We start from the raw sequence: 25,414 nt of genomic DNA on the forward strand, positions 1-25,414 counted from the left end.
TTTTGTATGTTCGTTTCGTTATAAGTTCGTAACTGGGATGTTCGTAACTTAGAGTCTGTCTTTACGAAACTGACATAAGATTTAGATCGTAATGCAAGGACCAATGTCACAAGAAAACGCAAAATTTTCCGAAGACGGATTTCTCCTTATAAATTACACTGAAGAGTAAGTCGAAAACAACCGTTCAATTATCTTTCAAAACACTGTTTATTGTGTATCACAATAACGTGCATAATCCACAAAAAAATGTCAATTTTTACTGGCACATTTTTCCATATCAACTCTTTTGAGAGGGGGTAAGTATCACATCGTTTGAACGCTGCAGTATATCGTTTTACACAAAAGGAACACAACGCAGGTTTTTAAGAACAAAGCTGGTGTTTAAAATCACTTTCTGCACAGCAGCAATAACTAAAATTTTATTTACACACATTTTATCACATATCTTTATACATAATTATATGTATATATGTACAACACAATCGTTATGTAACCTGTGATATATCTACACACATTACATGTCATTTAGGAAATTTCTTGATATCAATGGTTTGTTTTCACAATGCTGTTAGATACGTATGATATTATCCTGACACCTACAATGTACTTTCTGCAACATTGAAATTTGCCAACCACACCTGAGGAAGATTTTTGTTCACCTTTCTGGTTATCGTCTTCAAAAATTAATTCCATTACAACTAAAGTTAACAACATGTGAGATAGATAGTGGTAAAAATGCTGTTTACAGCACCAGTGTTTCCAGATCAATAGGATCATAAATGATTTGAATCAAAAGTTACATTGAAATTCACCCTGAGTTACAGATCTGTTAGTCTTACCAAAGAACAATCATCACAACCCAGCGCATTTTACATTTTACAGATTGTTTCAAAACAAGTTTTCTGGCAGATTCTTGAACACACGAGGTACCTTTTTACGTATGAAGTCATTTTTCCGACTTCAGATATTATGCCTCACAAATGCTCCCGTTTCCCATGAAAAGTTTTGGTCACGTTAATAACTTCTCCGCCAGGATCGCCCGTCTCTCGCGGATCAGGCGCAATATGTCGTCTGCAAACTCCTCCACGGTGTTAAACCGGACCTTTTGGAAGTCAAACATGTCTTGAATAAAACCCAGAACTTGGCCCTGTTACATGAAAAATAGAAATAGAAAACATCTTCAACGTGATTCGGTGAAAACGGTGATTTCTTCAGCTTAGAGATTTCAAGTGATCTCTATAAATTGTGTAGGTTTAAAGAGCGAGCATAAGCTCGATATGCTAGAGTATCTTTTTATTATTCATGTGATGCTTTCAATGATAAAGCTATTAAAAACAAATAAACTTTTTTTTTGATTCTTATGTATCAAAACACTAAAACAGCACAATTGATTTTTTTTAACTAATGTCAATGGATAAAACTTAAAATGTTTAATAAATGATACGAGAGAAAAAAAAATGATTTAAACCCATATGATTTAAAAAAAATACCCCTCACTTCCTCCTTATTGACCCGTTGGGATTCAACCCACATAATATTATGTGGAAAAAATATTGTTTAATGGGCAATGGACCACAGACAGCAAATAAAATTAAGTGGAAAGAAGATGGGGGAAAAAACCTAAATTCTTCACCTCGAAGAAGAAACACAGATTTCCCATTTCCTCCACAGAAAGAAGAGGGTAAAAAAAAACTTAATTCTGTACCTTGAAGAAGAAACACAGATTTCTCATTTCCTCCACTGGCCCCATGAACCCCCAGGCCAGCACTGGGCTTACTGTCTCTGATATGGCATAGAAGTGGGCCATGAACCCGTCTGAGAACTGAAACAGAGGAAAAATAGATAGTAGTACATACATATGAGGCTCAAATATATTATTATATGCACAGCTGTTATAAAATTGTTCTAAAACAGACAAACAAAAAGGTACTGTAAAATTTACGATGCAATGGAGTGATTAATAACTTGTAAATGTTTGACACTCTAGCTATTAATCTCAGGGAATGTTTCAATTTCTACAAAATATTCTGTTGAATATAAACAGCTACCTAGAGTTAATTGTTAATTTCTGGGTAAATCAAAAGTGACACATTTTGCCTGCTCACTACCATTACCACCTCAAATGATGCAGCATTAATACCACTATGGTAATGAGTTGTATATTTCCTCATATTTCTAATGGAAGGCTAATAATACCCATGTGTAGCGTAGTTAATAAATCACCAAGCACCCTCTTTCATGTAACAAATCTGTTTTGACTACTTCATTCATATTCTGCTTATGCTTATGCTCCTTTATGTTGTATAGTTATCTGAACAGTTAGGTCTACTTGCCCACTGGACAGTTATGTCTATATGCTACTGGACATTGGTCAGTTACCTTTAACATACTCCTCTTTGCTTTGAGCACTGACCACACAGCGGTGGCCAGCGCTGTCTCTTTAAACCCATTTGACAGCCACCTGTTCTCCATGACGGAGGTCAGAGAGCTGGGTGGATTCTGGAGGTCGTCGAAGGCATCCATTAAGATGAAGTCCAGGGCCACGTCATAAAATGTGATGGCTCTCACCTAGAAAGTCAAAAGAGCAAGTTTTAGGTCCAGAAATAGGGTCTGTTTGTAAAATGTTAAATGAAAAATATCACATTTACAACCTGAAGACCTGTTTGGCTGTGCCACAGTTAAAAAAAAAAAACAGAGAAAACAACAAAGATGAAATCATGTCTAGCCAGAAAAAACAAGGTCACTGAAATGTGTGTGCATGCGTGCACGCAGGGAAGTGTGCTTGCATGTGTGTGTACTTACCCCTCGTCCCTTCATCAGCTCCTCTTCAACCTGGGCCATGTTATCTGGATTTTTGATATAAGCCATCATTTCATCATAAGAAGTGTAAAAGTCTTCTGGATCCTGAACAAAACACATAAATTTAAGCAATTTTAAACTCAAAATAGAAACCAAGAATATATGTATACATATATCTTATTCTATTTTAATGCTGTGAAAGCAAATTTTAAACCAATCATGATCCTTTTCAAACATAAGTGAAACAATGAATTTCATATTTTTTTCAGCAGCTGAGCAATTTTTATTCAGAATGGGCTTGGTGTGTTTGTTGACAGAGGCACTTGCTAAATATGGTTCAAAGAATCACTAGCACCAGTTTGCTGTTCTACTTCAGACTGCAAGTTACACTATGCTGGATCTGTTAGTATTTCATAGGGGTACTTTGCTTCTTGTGACATCAATTTTTTAAACAATTCCCCTGGCGATTTTTAAAATGGGCATGTGCCAATCTGTTGGGCATGTCGGTCACTGTCTTACACCACAATGCAATTTAAGTCACAATATTTATGTGTTTAAGTGGTTACTGTACGAGAGACCTTGTGCCATTGTGTTAGGTGTGACAGAGGTCATTATTGGTGTGACATAACTCATTGTGTTGGGTGTGACGTACCCTGTCAGCCTTGATGAGTATTGAACTAATAAATTCTTTCCCTGTTTCTTCTATCCACTCTCGTATGCTGTGATCTTTTAATAATTCCTGTTGTAATGAAACAAAGACACTCATTTATACTCAACCATTTAAATATACAGATAAAATGGAAATGTAAAAACCAGTTATTGGGGTTTTATTTTTAAGTTCAAAATTAAATTTAAAGATTTTAAATTGAAATTAGTAAGAATATTCTGATCATCCTCTTTTCTTTGTCAGCAAATAATTACAATTTAAAAAAATCAATTGCGAAAGATAATGAACAATACCAAAAAATCAATGAAAAAAACATAACTAATTCCTAAAACCCACCCCCAGGGCCAGCCTGACACAGTGGAGCTTGGCTAAAAACTCTGCATCTGAGCTGCAATTTAATGTTTTTGTCCTGAAATGAACGATTTAGTATATAGATAAAAAATAACATTATATTTACTATCTGCTGCCAGTAATACTTAATGCTCACAACATTGAAATCCAACTACAATTCAATGAAGTGATGAGTTCTAGGCGTCAAGAAAAATGGATTTATTTCACTGTAATTAAAATACAAAATGTTTAATAATTTTTAATTTATTATTATTCAAATTACTCAGAGCATCAATTAGCTTCAAGTAAATGCCATTAAATATATCCATTCCTTCAGGTTCACACCTATAGCAATCTCACCTCAGTGTTCTACATGGAATGCTGCCAAATTTAAGTTCTAAAAGTCCAGCTTCATACAGTGCCCTTTGTTTGTGGTGTAAAGTCCTCAAAGTGTCCAAGTCGGAGAGGTCTGGTGTCTGAAATAATTATATAAATATTTTATGAACAAAATGACTTTTATATTTGCCCTTTTCTACCCACTTTTTTTTCAAAACTCAAAACGTCTCAGAAATAATAAACTAACAATCTTTTTTATTGCTGTTGTTCTATCATTTACTCACATTGCTGTACAAGACCCGTCTTCTCATTCAAATAATATTTCTTTATGAACTTGGCATGACAAAACTGTTGTCAAAAAAAAACCACAAGGATATTCTTTACATTTAAAAATTTTCTGACTCTAATCATGAAGTATTCCCTTTGTACCACAAGAAAACAACTAGACCTCTCACCTCTGCTGCAGAGAAATACGACCCCTCATCTTCATCATCGCTGGACCCCTCGTCACCCCGCGATGCCTTCTGTTTCAGCTCATACTCGCGGTTCATATCTGCCAGTGCTGCCATTGCTGTGTCCAGTGCTGCGCTGTCCACCTGCCGGACAACCGTGCGCTCGTACTCGTCCTGTATACCATACGCCTTGTCCAGCAGGTCGCTGATTTGCTGTCTCAGATCTGTGGCTGATAGTTCCTAGAATAATAAGAAACAAACATCAAGTATTCAAATACTTATTCATTATGCAATTATAAAATCCATTTGAAGTCAATTTTTTGCCACAAAAGCTGACCAAATGCCACCATATAGTTTCAATTAAGAAATATTTCATTAAAATTCTGAAAGACATAGTTACATATTAAGTGAAAAATTATATTTGAATGGATTTTTCTGCTTGCATTCAGTGCTGTATATAAATGGGGTCAAACTGACGACCAAAAATTTGAAGAAGGTGCTGTTTAAAGGTGCATTTAATGGCTGATCAAGGGACTAATTTAGTTTTATTCCTCATTGACTATATTTGAGTCGTATAAGAAACTAGTAAAGTTGTTTATATGCATTACTGGGAATTCCAAAAACACTCCAATGTACCTTTAATATTTTAATGTTTTAGAATATATGAGGAAAGAGAATGAAATATTCATAACAGGTTTTTTCCACATGTAGATACTGAATCAAGGCAACAGCTTTGAGGGAATCTTCAGCAAAAATTGTACCCGAGACTGAGAAAAAGCATTTACTTCCTAATCATAAGTTCTTCTTTTCCTAATATTTTAACATAAAAAAACCTTGTGGATAATGTGTACGTGCATGCGTGAATGCATGTATGTGCATGAATACAAACACACTGGCACTTCTCCTACGTCTTCCTTTTATTTTTTCTTTCTTAATTTATTTCTCTCTGATGCCAAGTTGAAACCACAAAATCCTGTCACAGGTGTCCAATAACTCACCACCCTCTCCCATCTTTTTAGTAGACTTTGACTCTGGCAGTTTGTATGTAGCAGACATATATCAAAGTAAAATATTTAAAAAAAAAAATAACAATAGTGCAACGACCCTCAAAACCCTGCTTGTCCTAAGTGGTTTACCAAAATATTAGAAGTTTTCTAGTCTCACCCATAAAATCCATACAAAGGAAGAACTTAATTAAATACAAGGCAGCTTAATAAGTGGTAAAAAGTATAGACGTGATAGAAAAAAAACATTATAAACCAGTTTATCTTCATGTCACATCTCCTTCATCCTTGGTTGACCCTTCTCTAGGGTTTTCATCAGACATATCCTCATGACTATCAAGCCAGGTAGCTTCAGGGCAATTATGGTTACCAACTTGCCAGAGATATGTTCTGATGTGTTTTGACTATTGATATCTTTGATATCTGTTAGTCGTTGATTGCATAATTTAACAACAAAAGATATCTATAAATATAAAGATGTGATGGCCCTAACCCTGCAGCTACAAGTTGGCAGGTGTACACAGGTGAAAATGATATGTCAAAGGGCCACTCCACAGGATTTTCCTGCCAAAATGGATTTACCTACTGGTAGGATGAAGAGCCATTTTGTCCTACTCAAGAACTATTGCTTGACCCATCCATGTACTTGTATTTGATGTTTTTTTCCAGCATTCCCGCACTTTTGGCAGTCACGTGAGCAGGTAGTATAAAGTCCCCGCTCAATAATATTCTTTGTAAGTCACATGTCACGTCTTTTGGCAGTCACATGAGCGGGTAGTATAAAGTCCCCGTCCAACACTATTCTTTGTCATTATTCGCAATGCCACATTAATATGCATGTACAGGACTTAAGAAGGAATAAAGAAGCTGATCCTTATGATATATAGTTGATTTTGTTCTGTGATACTCGGCTACATTCCTGTTTCGTCAAGATCTTTAAACACTGTATTTAATAGTTTCAACAGTTCATTTTGATTGAAAGATCTGAAATTACTTGCAAACTAAAACTTGTTGAATTTATTATTTAAATACAAGTCACACAATATATTTTCAAAAAAAAAAAAAAAAAATACAAGGTACCTCACTTGGAATGAATAGGAGGTATTACACAAAATCAATTACTACATGCATCTTCTTGATAGTACCTGCTGCTTCCTAATACCTTTTTTCTTCCCATTCTCATCTAGACTTTAGAATACATTTAGATAACCCCACTAGAAATACAATGACATAACTCACTATGTGTTCTTGATTCCCATCAACATCGTCTACTTGTTGGTCGACATCCAATTTTTCTAGGGCATCTTCCCAAACTCGGATTGCTGAAGACAGGGACTCCATACCTACAGAATAGATATGATAATAATGATAGTAATAAATACTGAAAATGAAACAAAATTGAACTTCTGTTTGGTATCATGGCAAAAATGTAATGTTGAAACGAAGTACTGAAACTACTGAATCTCCAAAAACTGGCATATACTAAACATGTCAGGTAAAATATGTTTTGAATAAAAGAAAAACATATGACTAAATCTCACCTGCGCTGCTTTCAACATATCACCTCCCTGATGCACTAAAACTTATTTTCTCTATTCCAAAACTAACTAATAATAATAAAAAAGACTTAATTCAACAAAAACAACCCATACCAGTAGTGTTAAAACACTTGACAGTATCAATAACAATCACATTCATATTCACATAAATTCAGCAAATTCAACATCAGTCACTTTTGAAGATGTTCCAACTACTAAGTTAAGCCAACATCACGCGGTCGTATTTTGTTTATGAGTAAGATGTTAAGATGATGTATCATCCCCAATATCGATGACAGGGGCCATAACCCTGTACAAGTAGCCAGCAGCTGATCCTTTCCTTACAAGAAACATCTGACAAATCTCGAGTTGTACCTCACACCAAGATTCAAAGATAACACCTTGTACGTGCACAGTCAACCAGGGCTACAGAGAGAATTTCAGGGCAACAGGGTGCCACTCAAACCATTAATCAAACATAGGCACCACCCACTTCTCCAGTGCACCCACCCATTAAATTGACTTAAAGCCAGCAGCCAATCCTCTTCAGTGGTTTATCTCCCATGATTTGGAGATACAACCTAGTTGCACTCTCAATCAGGGCTACAGAGATGGCTGCAGGGCAACAGGTGATACTCAAACTATTATTCAAACACAGACACCGCCCACCTGTCCACTTAGTTTTTACTCATTTTGTCCAACCTACAGCTGTCACTCTATTCAAGCTCTAAGCTCTACCTTACAGGGTTTACTTAGTGAAAAATGCTGTTTATTCATGAACTTTTGCAAAATTCTATCAAAACGCAATCTTAAGCAAATATTTTCTGTGACAATAAACACAAAGATATTTTTTCCTTGCGAGTTAAAAAGTGAAAATTATACTTTTTCTAAAAAAAATTCAGATATATCAAACATAAAGAATAAGACTTCTTATTGATCATCTATCTTCTCATCACATCAAGAAGAAGACTTGTATTTGATGATCTACTCACCAATCTGACAGAGGTCCTGTGCTGACATAGAGCTGGTGTCCACAGGGACTGGGGTATTACAGATAGTGGAGTGTGTACTGGTGGAGGCACCTCCCAGGCTGGACATGGAGTTGGACTTGTCTCTCACCAAAGATCTCGGGGACTGGCTTCTCTTGACAATTACACTGGCTGATTTATTGGGAAGATCTAAAGAAGAATACCAATCACCTGTGCTAATACATATATACAGCACATTTGGATTCATTATAATTTCATACAAAGAATTTAAATCATATTTAAAACAAAATAAAAACACTATAGAATGGCCCTGGCAATGCTCCAGGGAATGACTTACTGCTATTAAGTTATGTAGATAATAGCGTAGTACATCAACAGATAACAGTAAATAAATTTGGGCAATCTCCTCACCTCCATTGGGACTGAGCACTGGTGCTGGCACCGCTTTCTTCTCCAAAACACCACTCGGTCTTCTTGGAGGTGATGGTCGCTTTCTTCGACGGAAATAAGCTGCCAAAATCCCCATCAAGGCCACCCCCAGGGTCACCGAGATTACCGTTACCCTCACTGGGTGGCTGATCCCACTCAGCTTGAGGTTACTGAAGTTAGGCATGCTGAGATTGGGGATTCTAAAAACAACGAAGAAGGTAGTTAATGTAATGCAGTTTAATAAAGCAAATTTGCAGCTTCAGATATTGCCTAATAAAATATACCGATGTTGACCATTTGTAGTTGATATCACAACTAAATGAAGGACAATCAAATGGCATTTGAAAACTTGAGATATTCTAGCTTGGAATATACCTTTTGGGGTATTATATCAAAATGAAAAATATAATAATAAAACATGCGTGCAATAGCTTACATTAAAGGAAATTTGGTATTTTGAAATGTGTGCTTAGCCAACATGATGTCAGATAAAGTTTCACAGACAACTTCTCCATTTGAATATAATAACATCCTGTCCTGAGTGGACATAAAATGACATCACATGCTCAATATCGATAATCAATCACCGATTTTGTGCATCTCTGCTATTCTTACAGTCGGCATGACGTCACAAGATGGCCGCCACGCCCGGACTAGGGTAAAACAATCTGTAAGCTCCATTACTCCCCATGTTAAAATGATCAACTTTGATCGTCTGTATCTCTCACACCGGTAGATAATTAAACTTGACAACTGTTTGATTATATTAACGTAGGTATTTAGTGTCAGGAAATGGCCATCAAAGACCTTTTCTAGCATTGATGCCGATTTTATCAGCGATTGAAATGCACCTCTCTTACACTGTAATTATATGAGCTGCAGTTACAGTTCTGATCGTTTTTCAGGTAAGAAGTTCCAATGGCTTTGTTATCGGATGAATCTGTCCACTGACAGCGATTGAACAGAACTTACCTGGATCCTCAAACAATCATAGAGCCCTCTGAGGTGGCTTAATTGGAAGAAAGTGATCTTATCAGTTGGTGTCATTGTAGCAAACAGAACTTAAACAGATATGATCTTCACAGGTGTGGTCATTGTATTTGTCTTTGAAAAGGGGAGCTGAAAGAAAGCTCTAATGACAATTTACTAGCCTGATTTTATTACTGAAAGTACATGCCATTTTGAGAATTTAAACAATTTTTTCTAGTAATTTTTTAATACCCATGTTGCTGCAGACAGAATTGAGATCATGGACAGGAATAAAATTTTTACATACTCAATAAATCATTTAATTATTGTACTATGAAGTGTGTAAATGGCAATAATGTGCTATTGGAACAGATAACTAATACTTTTTCTTTGTGATATTGCACACTTTCATCAAGAGGATAGAACGCAAGAAAGGCTATCAATGAACATACTCCAGAATATGAACTGGAAGAAACAAGCGGGTGGAGCTGTTTGCTGAGTAAAATCTATTAATCAATTAGAAAAAACACTCAGCAATCAAATTTTTGTTATGGATTCAGTGTTTTTATCCTTTGGACATTACTGTTATATTTGCTTAAGTGTTTTATATCATAGAAATTCTAATTCATTTTTACTGTACAAATGTTAATTCAGAATGCAACTTTACAGCATATGTCAAGGAATTTTATAACTCCTTTCTTGCATACCTTATAGATAGAAATAAAATGTAAATTTAAAGTCGTTTTATTGTATCTTTCATTTTGTTTAAGAATTCAAAGTGATTTATGACGGTTAAATATGCATTCAATTCTGATTTTTATAGATTGTACTTTGTATTGTGATATTGAGTCTGATGTTCTAAAAACGAAAATGAAATCACTACCTTATAAATTTATATAATTTTCTTTAAAAAAAAAACACCATGAATTTCATTTAGCATCAGAGTCAAAAATGATTTGTAGATTTTGACAACTTATAAAGATTTAAGTGAGGCTTTCATTCAAAACTTTTTGTTTAATTGGATAATTATGGATGAATCTATTTATGAAAAATAAATTTGGCAGGCCTCTAGTGAAATTTTTTACATTTTTGCAGAAATTATAAAAGCTGAAAAAGTATTCCATAGACTCTTCAAACGTAATCCAGACAACAGTAGAAAAAGAAATTTTAATGAAAAACACAGCAGTGACAAATTAAAATTCTTTTTGAAAGCACATTAATTGCATTACTTGAGACACCTGCTTTGAACACGACAGGTGAGCAATGCTACCCAATCCCCCTTTTCTTGCTTATCAAATTTTTCAAACTGAGACCTGTAAAAGCAATATGAATATAAAAGTTTTCTTTGTTTAGATAATGATTTGATTATACAAGAATTCTGACTGCATATTAATGAACTCGGCGCGTATAGGTCATAGTGTCCCAGTAGGAAAAATTGCTTTAAAAATAGTACACCACCATCGTTGATAAAGTCGCCACTGACGCCAGAAAATCATTTTGATGGCCATTTCCCTGAGCTAAATACGTAAGTGAATATCAACAAACAGTTGTCACGCGTATTTGTTTACAGATATACTTGATACAGACGATAAAATATGCCTATTACAACATGCATCTGGTGTAAACTGAAATTGCAGCCCGTTGGAGGAGTGTTGGTATTATCACTGATAAAATCACCATCAGCTCTAGAAAATCCTCCTGAGGCCCATTGACTGACGCTAAAAACCCTAGTGAATATAACCAAGTGGTTGTCACAAGTAATTGTCCTCTGGTCTGTTTGATATGAACGATCAAAGTTCACCAATTTAACATTGAGAGTAATGGGCGCAAGCCAATGTTTTACCCTAGTCCAAAATGAGAGCCTCGTTCTGGGTTCACTAATCCGGTAACCGACTGTAAGAATAACTTCCAAGTGGAAAGCAAATTTCTTGAATTCAACGGGATGATCAGTACAAAAATTACACTCTTACAAAGTTTTCAATGCAAACTTACACTTCCTTGGTTATTATGTCACATACTGTACTGTTTCAGCAATAAATAATGTTGGTAATTGACGGGAGTTTCGTTTCAACTATCTCGGGCACATAAACGTTATCACATTTTCTGAGAATGCAGCGTGACCTTCAAAACGGCCTTCAGAATATAGAGTTAGAAGAAATTGCAGATATTTTTTCGTATCTGCTTTATTGTTATTTTAAAAATAAAAGTTTTAATAAAGCCTATTTCTTTTCAATATTAAATAAAATTAAAAATTGAAAAAATATTTCCATGTTTTGGATGAAACATCAATGATTTAGAAAACAGAATCGCCTTCGCAACTACAATTCAAATCCGCTTCAAAACAATGGCCGCGGCAAGCGACGGTCACGCTTTCCCTTTCACTTCTCAGGTAAATTGTCGAAGATCCGCTGTAGTTTTAAGGCTAAAATATTACCTGAGGTCTAAAAACGATGTATCTGAAGCTAAATCTTTATGCATTTTCCATGTTCGCTTAACGGAATACTAGAGGGTTGTTCTAAAGCTATGCCTCAATTTTTCTTAGAAAAGTCAGTTTTCGGCCTTATATGCTACTTATCAGGCCGAAAATGAAGACCACTTGTTTGATAAGCGATGCATTAACACGCTACAAATGATAAGAAATTTAGAAATCATAAATCTACATCATCTCTTTTCAAAGACACAATATACTTCAGTTATAACTCAAACAGTGTTATTCCTGTGGTACAGTACATGTACACGCACTGCTCGGTACCTTACGTGTAGTGTACATGCGGTACATATGCTTTTAGTGCGCTTTTTGATGTATTTTTAAAGCAGGCTAAAATCAGGGCTTTCACTAGATCAGCAAAATATGTGAAAGACGGAGACTTACCTTCTGTCTCAAAATACTTCTTAATTGTAGTTCACCCCCCCGCCTCCTTGATGTAGGCATTTGTTCTAGTACCAGTCAATGAAATATAAGTGTTTCATGCTACAGAACCTCACCAAAATTTAATAGAAACAATCCTTATGCTGCTTCATAATTAAATAAAGCATAAAGTGAATTTCAGGACATCAAAACAGAGGTGAAGAACTTCATCCAGGGGTCTTCTACCTTCCGTAACAAGGTGAGCAGTGAGGAGCTGGCCAAATCTGCGCTGTTCCTCTTGAAAACACTTCCCTCTGCCAGACACGCCGTCCTGGAGCACCTGTGTACTGTGTTTGATGATGCTGTCAACACACACATACTGCACCTAGAGATAGGGTCCAATGTATCAGGTAGAGTGGCCTTAGTGTTTAAGTGTTTAAGTCCACAACTAAGGTAAAGACTGAATCAGTACACCTGAGGGATGTCGATAGGTTGTAATATCTATTGCAGGCCTTGTTTTCCTGATGAATCTGAGTGTCAGCAATATTGGCTGCCTTGGAATTCTCAGTTAATTTTTTGTTGAATTTTTGACAAAGGAAACTGTTTGTTTATTAAAAACACATAGCCAATGAAACTGTTCTACAACAAATCTGCTCCTGTTTAATTGCAAAAAGAATTGTATCATTATGATTTTTTGACAATGTGTGTTTTTGGGGTGGGGGAATGGGGAGGGAGAATGTAAGCTTATTAACATTAAAACAAACATTAACATTAAAACTGCAATGAATGAAGAATTTCAAAATTCCTGCTCCTGTTTGTTTCTTAGATACCAGCATGCCTAACCTAGATGCTGTCATACAAGATGCCTGCAGTGTGCTGGTCACATTTATCAAAACTAACCCAGAGGCCTGGGCACCCATCATATCACAGGTAATACTACATCTCTAGTTACCCAAGTTGTCATCGGTGTAAGATCTCCAGAATATTAATTTTTAAAATGTTTTTTAAATTCAATTTTATTTTATTGTATATAATTTTATAATGAGCAAAAATGTTCATTAGCTTGGTTGTTGGATAAACATGAAAATTCTCAGACACAAGCCTAAAATTTTCCGTACCGTTAGCTTACGGCCAACCTGGTTGAAGGCCAGGACCCTCTTATAAATGTCAGGTAGATCAACCCCCCCGTCCCTATTCATGGGTGGCTGGTGTCGACTGATGTTGATAGCCTCTCATATTTTTCGCGGGATGTCGGATGATTCAGATTCAAGAATCTTAGTTGAATTCCAATCGATACTGTGGCTGGTGTCTATTACATGTTCAGAAATGGCAGAGCTGGTATTGCCTACAGTCACTGATTTCCTGTGTTCACTGACCCTGATCTTCAAAGCCCAAGGTGGGTAACCACACATCATGAGAGCCTCATCTAGTGTCTTGTTCTCCAATGTCTTGTCTTTCTCATTAGTCACGATCGCGTTGCACCTGTGTTTTAGAGTTCTTACTACCCCCAGTTTCTGATGTAATGGGTGGTGCGACTAGAAGTTTAGGTATTGGTTAGTATGGGAGGTAAGAGGGTCCTGGCCGCTATACCACCTAGTGGTCAGTGAGTGTGAACAACTACTCACGTCAGTCTGATGAAGGCCTTTGACCAGGTTGGCCGTAAGCTAACGGTATGGAAAATTTTAGGCTTGTGTCTGAGAATTTTCATGTTTATGATTTTATGATGTTTTGGGATATTTGGAAATTGTTTGTCATGTTCAGAGAAGAGAATAATAGATGCAAGGTAACACTAGTATTTAATCTTCTTTAGATGAATTTTCAGACATCAATCACCCAGAATTCCGCGTTTTTTAATTCAGTTCTGATGGTTCTTGATATTCATCTTGTCTGAGATTCCATAAATGTTCAGTTTTTTTTAACCTGGGCTCATGTCTGATGTTACTCCAAACATTAAAATCCTTTTTATTTTCTATCGTATTTATTTCACTTACCTATTGGATCTAAATGTCCTCCTTTTCCAGCAATGTTTTTGCCTGCACACGAATATCTCACATTTAAGTGAAGTAAGTAGATTAAAAAAGCCTAATGTGATCATTGCTAATTTCAGTGGTCCATCAACCTATTGGGTCAGATAAGCAGCAAGTACTCGGAGAGGAGGGCTGTGCCCCACTCTGCCAGTCTCAGTGAGTTATTACAGCTGTGGATGACATGCCTGGCTACCAAGACCCTCATGGAGCTGGCATCTGAATGTTTTGCTGCTATGTAAGTATTCATTAAAGAATTTTGCAGATTTCAGTGATTATGAATCTAAGTTTTTGCTTGTGGAAAGCTCCATACTCTTATTCTTTTATTCAAACAGCTATATAACCTTATGATCATATTTCATTTGTTTAAACACAATCGCTTATTTATTTATTTTATTTATTTATTTATTTATTTTTGTAATTTTTCATTTGTGCAATTTATTTCATATTTTTCTAGAACATCAACTTGTTTTATTTTATTAGGATCAGTGGATCAGCAGATGTTTGTGTCAGTGCATTACTAGAGGCTTCTGTCAAGTATTCTCCACACTTTGACTGGGTTGTGGCTCATCTTGGGTGAGTAAATTTCACAGGCAGAACTCTTAATGTTTTTCATGGGCTAATTACAAAAACTCCTAAAAAAATACTAGTAAAAATAATAAGAAGAAATGGCAATTACAGGTGAGCTTGGTAATGCATTAGAAAGAAAAAAAGTATACACTGACATTTTAGTAGCTGGTGTTTTAGTGATTGTTATCCATTATTTTGGAACAAAATATTAGTGAAACTAGTGAAACATAGACACTTTGTTCTTCTAACAAAGGCATCATCATCAGGCTGAATGCCCGAAGGTCATTGGGTGTTGGTGAGGGATTCTCACTTGGGATAGTTATTGAAACTTGACTGTTTCACTTATACCTTGTTCCAAAGTGAGTGATAACTGTCACTAAAGCATCAGTTAAAACAACTCCTTGGAAAGATGCACAATCTTATTGATGATATAGATTAGAGTATATCAATATATTTATTTTCCTTGCCCTCCAACCAGCTCCTGCTTCCCACAGACCATCATCACCAGGGTGCTCATGTGTGGCCTGAAGGACTTCTGTTACCATGGCAGCAACCAATCAGACATGCCATCTTCCGAGAAAGTTCCCAAGATGGCGTCAGTGGTGGGAATTCTGGGACACCTGGCTGGGCAGCATGGCCAGAATATCAGGAAGGCTTTGCTGGGACTGTTTGAGGTAAGACGAAAACTATTACCCAAGACTACTTCATCTAGATATTTGTATAACTAACTGTTAACAGACTGTTAAGATATTTGTATATTTTACTGTTAGCAGGCACTTAATGACCGACTGTAAGTGTTTGGCAGTTTTTCGCATCGAAGCTAAATAATGAAAATAACATTGTATAAATGCAGGAATCGGATGCATATGTCCATTAAAAACTAACTCATAGATATGAATTTATATGGAATAAAAAGGAGGTGTGGGTTTGTATGAACATGTTATGTAGTTATGTATCATGTTGAATTATACTCCAGGAAAGCCTGAGGCCTGATGCAGATGCCATGCAGCTGTCCACTGTCCCATTCCTGCTTCAGCTGGCTTCTATGTCCAACATGCTGTTACAGGTGCTGACCACTGATATTGTCCATACTTGTAAGTCAGTTTATGAAGTCACTGTTTTAGCAACTTAGATTACACAAACATGCAAATTCAGCAATGACATTAAGTAACATGTTGATTGTGATGCTCACTGTTTAAATTTACAATACATTAATGAAAGAAACAGATTTTTCAGTAAAAGTCAGAAAATTCATGAATCGTCTGGAAGTACACTTGACTTTAAACAGATAAATTCCATAAGGGAATTGCCAGTATGAAGTTTGATGCTGATCTCAGAGGGTATATTGTTTTGTTAAATATCTGTTTTAGTATCCACCAGTGCAATGAACAAGTTGTCCAAACAGTTCACTGAGCAGAAATCTCCCAGCATGCAAGACACTGCAGGGTAAGATCACTTCGTGATAAAAAAAATGAATGAGCTTAAATTGCTAATGGTCCTGCAGCCATTCAGGTGGTAAAGTGATCACACACAGATTTTTAATTTAAAAATATTACATGAGACAACATTTTTTGTGGTAATTGAGAAATGAAAGTAGTTTAGAGACATGTGTTTTCTTTTTAGATTGAGAGTTATGTGTATTAACTAAAACAGTCACTTAATGAATAATGTTGCATGTAGATATGTTATAATACTGCCACTGAGATTTAGATTAATGCTGAGAAGTAACAGTAATATAAAACTGTACCCCTGTGTATTTAGATTGTTAAGTCTGGTGGTACATCTAATCACAAGGAGCAGTGAGGGAGCATACAAGTTGTTACAGTTCTTACTGGACTCTGCAGTGTGGAGCCCGGAGCAAGGTAATTGAAAATAATTGTGGATTTGATTGTAGTTATGATTTTTCCTGTGAATTAATATTATTGTTTGTGTTGTTACTGTTGTTGTTGTTATTGTTGTTGTTCTTGTTTTTTCTTCTTATTATTATTATTTGAGATGTAGGAATACAATTGATTTAACAGTCAGTATGGTGTAATAGCCTTGTGTCCAAGAGTCTAAACTAATTTTGGGGATCAGTATCTGCATAGGTTTCAGACTTTCTGCAAATAAATGAACTATATTGAAAACACATCTTTAAAGATCAATTATGATGGATAAAAGGTGCCAAGCTTTCAGCTTGTGTGCCTTCTTCAGGGACCAAAATAAATCAACCAGTATTCATAAACATATGGATCAGTTTGACTGGACTGTACTTATTGAGATTGTATTGTACACACTGTCCATCCTGTACATGTGTATTTCAGACTCTATGGACTGCGAAGACCCTCTCTCTGCCAAAGTACGACACACCTGCTCTGTGGTGATGGTGAGTGAAAGATTAAAAGAAAAATAATTAATTAACAAAGATGAGTTAAATCAAAGTATGGGTCCCTTTTAAAAATCAGTATGATTTATGAACTGAAAATTATTAAGTTATAAGCTTTCATGTTTGGTTGTGAGATAATTGTATGGTAGCAAAATTCTGCTAAACCCTTCCTTTTATTGTTTTATCTATTTTTTAACACCATTTATAATTTATTTAAAAAAAATTAACAGATGTCAGTATCATTTTTTTTCACACTACATTAGGACCAGTTGGTAATTGACCTACAGCAGATTATCCACAGGAAAGGCAGCAACCCTTCCACTGAGATTCCATTCCTAGCAGCTCTCCAAGGCCACGCAGTACACCTGGCAGATAAACTTATGGCTGACACCAATAGTAAAAGGTACTTTCTTACCTGGTGTTATTTTCCACAGATCTACTTTATATCTGATGGTAGTAACTTGCATTTAAGTATTAACGTATCATGGAATGATTTTCAGCGATTTTTTTCTTGATTGTAATGGTTACTATCATAAACTTAAGGATCTTATTATCAGCTTGACCTACAGCAAAAAAATTTGGATTTTTTAAAATACTTTTTCAAAAAACAAAACAAAGTCAAACTGTTTACTAAAAAGAACATTTAGCAAATTGTTTGATCAGAATAAATGACAATGATATTTTGTTCACTTCCCTGCCCAGGTGTTCTTGGCTGTCCAAGCTGCTGTGTCAGGTGGGGTTGTACTGTGGCATCACCAGTGCCTCAGACATACTCTGCCATATAGTAGTCAATGCCACAGACATGGAAAAGGTGAGTTATACTGACATTCCACTTTAACTGCATTTTCTCTCTCAGACCTTATAATATGATTATAATGACACATCTGTCTTCACAGAGTAGATATATATATGTTAAAGACTCAAATTTGTACATAAGTGAAACGAGAGACTCATTGCTCTCATTTATTATATAAAGTCTTCATGTTATGATATTGACTTTTTCATTCAGTTGAACATATTTATTGAAATGAAATGTGAAATGGAGACGCGTTTGCCTGATGTCACACCTAACACAATCCAGAAGGCAATGGAGCGCCTCCAGCCTCATTATGACGTGGATGTAGCCAAGATGATCCACAACCTGCTCTGCATCATCAAGTGGGAGAGACAGACAGGATTAGAGTTGGACTCAAACAAGTATGTTCTTTTAGAATGCTGACTCTAAATGAATCTTTTTAAGAAAGAAGTTTTTGTTGTTGATAATGTAGGAATTTTCTGTTAATCCTGTAATAATGACAGATGTGCCTAGTTACAAACTTGATGAAAAAAAGGTAACCTCATTGAATAAGATGGACAATAGTGCAAAAATCTACATGAGATAGTTTTTAAATTTTGGTATTGATATGCACTTTCTAATTCAAATTCCTCATTAGTTCCGTGTTTAGCTGCATGAAAAACCATGTGGTTGACTTGGCAACTCAGTTGCTAAGGCACGATGTGAGCATCTCCATGGCAACCATTGAGCTGTTAGCAACCCTGAGGTTAACCAAAGCACTTAGCAGTAGTGTCAGTCTTAAGTTGGCTGGTTTGGTGGTCCATTTTTTCTTCAATGCCCTCTTTGAAAAAGGTAAGCAACAACTATATGCAGGATAAAGCTGAATTTGAGCCAGAAAAAAAAAATGATAACTTGATTTTGTAAAGGATGTCCGGGGTAATGCTAACTCTGAAATTCAAGTATCTTTGACAATATGAAACAAAATGTATATTTTATCCCAAACTATTTTGAACCATCTATTTCTTTTATTCCTCAGGAGGTGTTGTTTTAACTATTTCAGATGCAAGTAAGAAGGGTCATTGCCTAGGTTACTGTAGGAAATTCATCAAGTGTTTATGCCAGCACCCAGAGGTGAGACAGATGATGGTGAGATTTCTGCTGGAGGCTGCAGTGTCACAGGTAATAAACTGATGCTAACTTTTCTGGTCAAATATTGCTACAGCAAGAGTCGACTTACATTTCCACTCTTATCATCTGACTGTTTATTTAGACATTTCTGTATTAAGAGAACGAAAACCTTTCAAATATTCCCAGTTCATCATAATCATTGAAGCGGTCTTAGTCCCAAAGCTTATAATTGATAAAAATCATAATTGATATAAATTTACTGTTGACTACAATTATTGTTATAATTTAGGAGTATTCTGCTGCTCTTGGTGGGAAGTTTGACCCATTGACCTCTGCCGAGTCTGTCAAAGTAACCCGTCCTAAGCCAATGATATTGGAAGCCAATAGAAAACACTCTGTGTACATGGCACTGCCTCAGTCACATGCCTCTGTGTTCCATGCTGGAGTCATCGGAAAAGGATTGAAGAAACAAATAGATACACCTATACTTACCAAGGTTAATAAGTTGTGAAATTAAGATTAATATGTGACTACCCACTTGGTTCATCTTGATGAGATTAGAAAGGGGCATAAAGTAACATGTAGAGACACCAACATTAAACAAGTTTTCTTATGATCCACTGTCCTTACACACACCAATTAAAACATATATCTTATAATAATAATGATGTTGATAATGATTAAAAAAAAATTTCATAATTACTGTATTTTCATTCTTCTAGGCCCAGGTGTTTGCCAACAGACAGTTCTTCTCTGAGGTCATCTGTGACTGTTGTTTCAACCAAGGACCAACTCCCCAGGGTCTGTACCCCCAGTCGGACAGCAGCTCTAGTAGAGACACCTATCTCACTCTGGTCCAGGGGAAACCAGTCAGTGAGCAGACAGAGCAGGCACTGAAGACACTAGCGCTCCTGGTGGTGGAGTTGACAACTATGGATGTGCTGTACAATGGTCTGCACTGGCCAGAGGAGAGATGGATGGAATTCACTGTGGAGAGGTGGGTGTGAGTTTGAACAGGTGGGTGTTAGACGGGTGTGGATGTGAGGGGTGAGTGTGGGTTTGAGTGGGTGGAGACCATTGTGCTGTAGGGGAGGGAATGGGGTTTGGGAATAGCAGGGTAGGGAGTTGTCCTGGGGGGGGGGGGGGGAGGGAGGAATTTCCTAAAATCGTGCAGGGGAGAGAGGACAAAGACTTGTGGAGAAGTAAAAATATGAAAATCCGAGGCTGTATATAGCTTTTAAAAAAGAAATTGTTAAGATATAGTTAAGAGATATATATTTGAAAAATAATGGAATTTTTAAAACCCTATTTCTAGGAATCTCTTTACAAGAAAAAAGATAGAAGCTTACCCAGTTTTATGGAACATGTTGGACATCATATCATATGGTAAGTTGTTGATTATTAAAAGATGATAAGTTGTCATATAAGATATCTTGGATGCTTTAATTAAGATACATTTTCTCCATTAAGTGGCACAACCTTGACAGCCAGTGTTTTTATCTTTCAGACTATTCTGCCCTTAGTCAGTGTTCCTGTGTACTGCGTGGTATGGCGGCTGCCATGATGGCATTCTGGGAAGGTGCGCGAGACAAGATGGCCAGCAACACACCCAAGCAGCTGGAGCTCTCATGTAGACTCATAGAAGTCATGGGGAAGGTAACAGAACATATAAAGATTTTTCTTCTAGTTTATTCTAGTTCTTGTTTATAGTGATATATGCAGGGATGCTAGTCTTCCGGTTTTTACCGGAATTCCGGTTTTTTGCGTCCAGTTATAAAATTTTCTGGTACTATATTTTGTTCCGGAATTCTCGTTTTTAATGTGGTCGCGGACTGGACGAACGATGCGTCAGAGGAACGTCGCATTTCAACCATTGCGACAGAGCTGCGTTTCAACACAATATCTAGTCACAACTGTAGCACGTGATTTATTTATGGCGCTTGATTGGTTGGAAATGTTGGCTTTAATGTCGGCACCCATGTGGAAAGTTTTGACACCGCGTGCGCGGAATTTTGAACTAAACCAAACTAAATGGATTTCGCGGAGAGGGGAACAGACGATATTAGAAACATCGACATTACTGTCAAAAATAGATTTAGTTGGAGTTGGCTGGAGGAAAAGGACAATAATGACGATTTTTTTTCTACCTATGTTCGGAAGCGAAAGTCCCCCGGAGAAGCTTGGTGTGTATGGTGCAACGACGTGATCCGGTACGGAAGCAGTGGTTAAAAAGCTCTGAAAAACCATGCTAAAACAACTAAGCATGCCAAAGCACGTAGTTGTCTTTACACATTTTTGTTGCTTGGGCATTACCACGAAAGCCATTACCAATCTTTGAAAATGATAAATGAAAGGGATTAACATTTAGTGACTATCATTATCATGCTGGTGATTATCAAGCTTACGTGAGGGATCATTACTGTCTACTATGGGTGGTAGGTATTTATGTACTGATGGCACTTCCATCTTGTCAATGTCAAGATTATCCTTGGAAACAACTGTTGAAAATTACCATGAAGTTGTGATGACATATATTGCAATATATTTATTAAATAAAATTTGAAATATAGTAATTGTTTCATAATCAATTTGTACCCCCCCCCCCCCCCCCCCCCCCCCCCCCCCCCCCCCCCCCCCCCCCCCCCCCCCCGTCTTTGCCAAAAAAAAGTTCAGGTTTTCTTTCCGGACCCCACTAGCATCCCTGTATATGTATTTTGTCACAGAGTGAATAATAGATTTTAGAAGTAAATTTAACTTGTCTTTTTATTAGAGTTTGACCAAGTAAAGTGGATTCAATGCTTTCCGTTTTCAGCTAATGTATTGTTTGCCTTTGAGAAGACTGAAAATTCAATTATTGAATATTTCAGGGTGGCCTCCTTCCTCCACCACTGTCCTATATAGGGGAAATCTTCCCCCTGTTAACTCCATATGAAGTGAACTTACTGCTGTTAAGTGTGTGGAGGTATATGAAGGAGAATCCCCCTATACCTATGATCAATGATGAGGGAGTTATGGATAGGCGTAAGTGGACAGAATTGTTTAAGATATGTCAGGGATTGAGCAAGATCTGTAGTGGAATATTACATTAAGAAGGAAATTGTTTGGTAGCATATAAAATTATACATCATGCAAAGTGCTGATTTTGCATTGTACACCAGGCATTTATAGGTGTTAGTGCAGTTATATAAGACAATCTGTGTGTTAGTTGTGGCATATTTGCAGTGTGTTAGTAGTGACATATTTGCAGTGTGTTAGCTGTGACATATTTGCAATGTGTGAGGTGTGTCATGTTTTCAGTGTGTTAGGGGTGACATGTTTGTATTGTGTTAGTTGTGAAACAGTTTTAGTTAATTGTTGTATTGTATCAGGATGTGCTGTATTGTGAAATAGTAACCTTTGATTTGTTCACATTTCCAGCATGTGGCCCTGAGCACACAGAAGTGATCCGCTCCATTCTACACAGTAATATTGGAAAACTGGGACATCTGTACGCCAGGTTCTTCACAGAGCACAAAGAGAAGACTTGAATGACACCTGCAAAATAGACATTTGGCTTAAGCTATATGTTTTCAGGCCTATTTATGGTGTCTGTTAAGATTGGAAGTAGAGTTCTACCCATCAGAACTATGGCTGCGTTAGCATTGCCAGTGCTGGCAAGAAAATATTCTCTAGTCAGCTGTTGGTCAAAATGTTCTTACCTTAATAGGTGGGTATTTTTAATATCAAGTATTCAGGGAGTGTCAGGAATTTAGGAAGGGATGTCCAAAGTCCCCACCAGTGAGATCTGAAATTGTGTTATTGGGATGTGTGGTGCAAAACCCACAGTGCCATTGTGCTGGAGAAGACGGGCATATTGCGTTAGGTGAGACCACACTTGTGTAGAAAAACGGTATTGTTACGCTGGATACCAGCCAATACACTCGTTTGAAAGTGAACAATTCAATACCTCCGAAACTTTCTGTAGGACACACTTTCAGTGGAATGATTTTTATCTACTGAGCTGGCAGTTTTCAAGCAGATGTTCATAATTTAAAGCCAGGACAAAAATGAATGAGAAAATGGAAATGTATGGATAACGTTTGCAATTAATAAAGAATGCGTTTACTCTCTGAAGATGTGTTTTCCTTATCAGTTTATAAAAGCTTCTAAAAGCTTAATGAAATTTTTTAATATTTGCTGATCAAAGCTACATGAAATGCTACTTGCAATGTAGCAATCCTTATCAGAGGAAGGTGGGTATTTATAGCGTCCGCTCTGACTTATTTACACAGTTGAAGTGGCTGCCATCTGGATGTGTATGCACCACTTCCCCGATTCATTTAAGACCAAGTGAGCGAATCTTTTGTCGCATAAAGTAAGGCTTTGTGGTTCTTTACCATTGCATGACTTACAAGTGCAGTTTCTGAAACATTTAAAACCCAACGATTGTTTGAAAAAAGACTGAAAGATAATTTGAGGAACTTTATAATATCGACATCTGGCAATAAATTTCAATTGGCTACTTCAATATTAAGCCATCCAAATTATTTAGGGTTATATTTTGAATGGGAAAAGGGGATGGGGGGAGGCAGTAAGACTTTTATTTGCATCTTAAATTATGTTAAGATACTAACCGTTTGACCAGTGGACTTCAAAAGGTCATTACAAAAATACCACATTTTGTTTATTCGATGCGCACTTACTGACAAAACAAAATCGTTCCACGAGAGAAGTGGGCGACCCTCACGCCAAAAGGTTAAGTTTGCGGTCATAGCGTTTTTGGACCTGCGTAGGTGTTTGTGAAATATTTGACCCCCATATTTAAAAAAACAGTTGTGTAAGTACCTGTGGCGCTTTGAAACGGGAAAACGTATTGGCACTTAATGCGTCTTTTTTTTTCTGAATCACAGTCTGCATTATACGCTAATATCTTCTTCCTGTTCAATTTAGCGCGTTCGTGATTTCTTGGAAATTGAGATCAAGAAATCCCTCCGATCAATTTTTTTCTGTCAAGCAGTATTAAGGCGAGAATATATAAACCAAGCAACTGTGACCATATTTCACTCTCAGTTGTATCGGACGTCACTCGCTCATTAAGTTGCATGCTAAATTGTATTTTATTTAGATTTCTACTTCCAGGGATTCCTCGATCACCAGAATGAAAAAAAAACATTTTCCCGATTATTATTCACCTCGTCTTTTAGTCTGTGTATATATAAATGTGAGGTCATACATACACCTCTATTTTCAGTTTCACACAGCGTAAGCCTAAATCAATGTACATGATAGATTTATATTAGTTTTGGAATATTTTTGCTTCTCGAAAATCAAAACGTTTCCATCAATCAATCGACTGGTATTTTGCTACAGAACGCCCACATTTCAGAGAATTTCAATCCACTCTTTACGATACTGCACGCACGGATCACAAACGCACCGACTCCTTCAAATTCGGGGCACCTTGCCACAGTTTCGACGTAAGCGTTGGAAGTCGCTTACGGTTTTTTTTCCAGCATGACTGAGCTAGGTAGCTTAATGGCAAGACCTTTTTGAACACGACGCAGGAAACACATGTTGATTCATATCTTATGTTCATCTCGGTACATCAAATGCCTGGCAGTGCAAGGGCATGTCTTGAGAGTGTTTCATTTGTTTTAATAAACACCTCAGTTTACCTTTATGAGTATACATTACTTTCTTTCGTGGTCTTGAATCGGGTACGCCTCCCTACTCAGATTCAATTAATGTCTTTTAATTTCGCTTTTCTTTCAGTCCTGTTTTTATCCTTAACGCTTTATTCGTTAACTTTAAATTTACTCTGAAATTTTTGTGCTCAAACCTGATTCGCTCCACAAACCCTCGTGGCTGTCTTTGAGACAGATGTTTGCTATGATTTCTTTTAGACAGTTATGAGAAAATGGTAATGGATTTGAAAGAAATTCATAACAGCGAGGGTATTTATGATAAATGCAATCTGATTTTCCCTTTCACACAATAAATCATGACGATAGTATTGATGGTGTTGTGCGCAGTTCTTATGACCATTAGTATATAATATTATATATTATTTTACTTTAACCCAGCGACCCAAAAGGGGAGTAACCACAACATAAATTTATGTTAGATACAAAAGTTTGATAGCTACAGGCGACGTTATATCATAACGAATTAGCCCCCCCCCCCCCACACACACACACAAACACACGTACACA

At 36.6% G+C, this 25,414-nt stretch overlaps 2 protein-coding genes and 1 long non-coding RNA gene across 3 annotated transcripts; 2 read left to right on the forward strand and 1 right to left on the reverse strand.

Moving 5' to 3' along the window:
• Positions 1 to 188: 188 nt before the first annotated feature.
• LOC106174999 (mitoguardin) lies at positions 189 to 11,647 on the reverse strand. Its single transcript, XM_013556799.2, has 12 exons — positions 11,506 to 11,647; positions 8,527 to 8,744; positions 8,119 to 8,304; positions 6,828 to 6,931; positions 4,588 to 4,824; positions 4,157 to 4,272; positions 3,803 to 3,875; positions 3,452 to 3,538; positions 2,803 to 2,904; positions 2,380 to 2,568; positions 1,706 to 1,822; positions 189 to 1,147 (listed from the first exon to the last, which is right to left on the reverse strand). The coding sequence occupies exons 2-12, from the start codon at positions 8,726 to 8,728 to the stop codon at positions 1,010 to 1,012; spliced, it is 1,551 nt and encodes a 516-aa protein (XP_013412253.2). The 5' UTR covers positions 8,729 to 8,744; positions 11,506 to 11,647; the 3' UTR covers positions 189 to 1,009.
• On the forward strand, positions 9,148 to 10,255 carry LOC147763175 (uncharacterized). Its single transcript, XR_015333618.1, has 2 exons — positions 9,148 to 9,214; positions 9,450 to 10,255. It is a non-coding gene; the product is annotated as an uncharacterized LOC147763175 (long non-coding RNA).
• A 199-nt stretch (positions 11,648 to 11,846) lies between the features above and the next one.
• Positions 11,847 to 23,336, forward strand: LOC106174998 (integrator complex subunit 5). The gene is made up of 21 exons (XM_013556798.3): positions 11,847 to 11,902; positions 12,564 to 12,771; positions 13,188 to 13,291; positions 14,469 to 14,623; positions 14,869 to 14,961; positions 15,434 to 15,629; positions 15,932 to 16,049; positions 16,326 to 16,401; positions 16,717 to 16,817; positions 17,259 to 17,320; positions 17,584 to 17,723; positions 18,023 to 18,131; positions 18,330 to 18,517; positions 18,754 to 18,947; positions 19,156 to 19,274; positions 19,513 to 19,719; positions 19,946 to 20,220; positions 20,539 to 20,609; positions 20,731 to 20,879; positions 22,091 to 22,244; positions 22,641 to 23,336. Exons 1-21 carry the CDS (start codon positions 11,858 to 11,860, stop codon positions 22,748 to 22,750), a joined length of 2,874 nt encoding a protein of 957 aa, XP_013412252.2. The 5' UTR covers positions 11,847 to 11,857; the 3' UTR covers positions 22,751 to 23,336.
• Positions 23,337 to 25,414: the final 2,078 nt, after the last annotated feature.

Source organism: Lingula anatina, chromosome 3 (genome assembly GCF_051362555.1).
Source record: "Lingula anatina isolate TDL-2025a chromosome 3, LinAna3.0, whole genome shotgun sequence".
Taxonomy (NCBI): domain Eukaryota; kingdom Metazoa; phylum Brachiopoda; class Lingulata; order Lingulida; family Lingulidae; genus Lingula; species Lingula anatina.

Bases quoted from the DNA above. Each gene is read 5' to 3' on its own strand.
- LOC106174999 (XM_013556799.2), bottom strand. From the start codon at position 8,728: ATGCCTAACTTCAGTAACCTCAAGCTGAGTGGGATCAGCCACCCAGTG. The intron at 8,305-8,526 runs GTGAGGAGATTG...ATTCTTCTTTAG, and splicing joins AGTGCTCAGTCCCAATGGAG to ATCTTCCCAATAAATCAGCC. The intron at 1,148-1,705 runs GTACAGAATTAA...TTCATGTAACAG, and splicing joins ATCTGTGTTTCTTCTTCAAG to GGCCAAGTTCTGGGTTTTAT.
- LOC106174998 (XM_013556798.3), top strand. From the start codon at position 11,858: ATGGCCGCGGCAAGCGACGGTCACGCTTTCCCTTTCACTTCTCAG. The intron at 16,818-17,258 runs GTAATTGAAAAT...TGTGTATTTCAG, and splicing joins AGTGTGGAGCCCGGAGCAAG to ACTCTATGGACTGCGAAGAC. The intron at 22,245-22,640 runs GTAAGTGGACAG...TCACATTTCCAG, and splicing joins TGAGGGAGTTATGGATAGGC to CATGTGGCCCTGAGCACACA.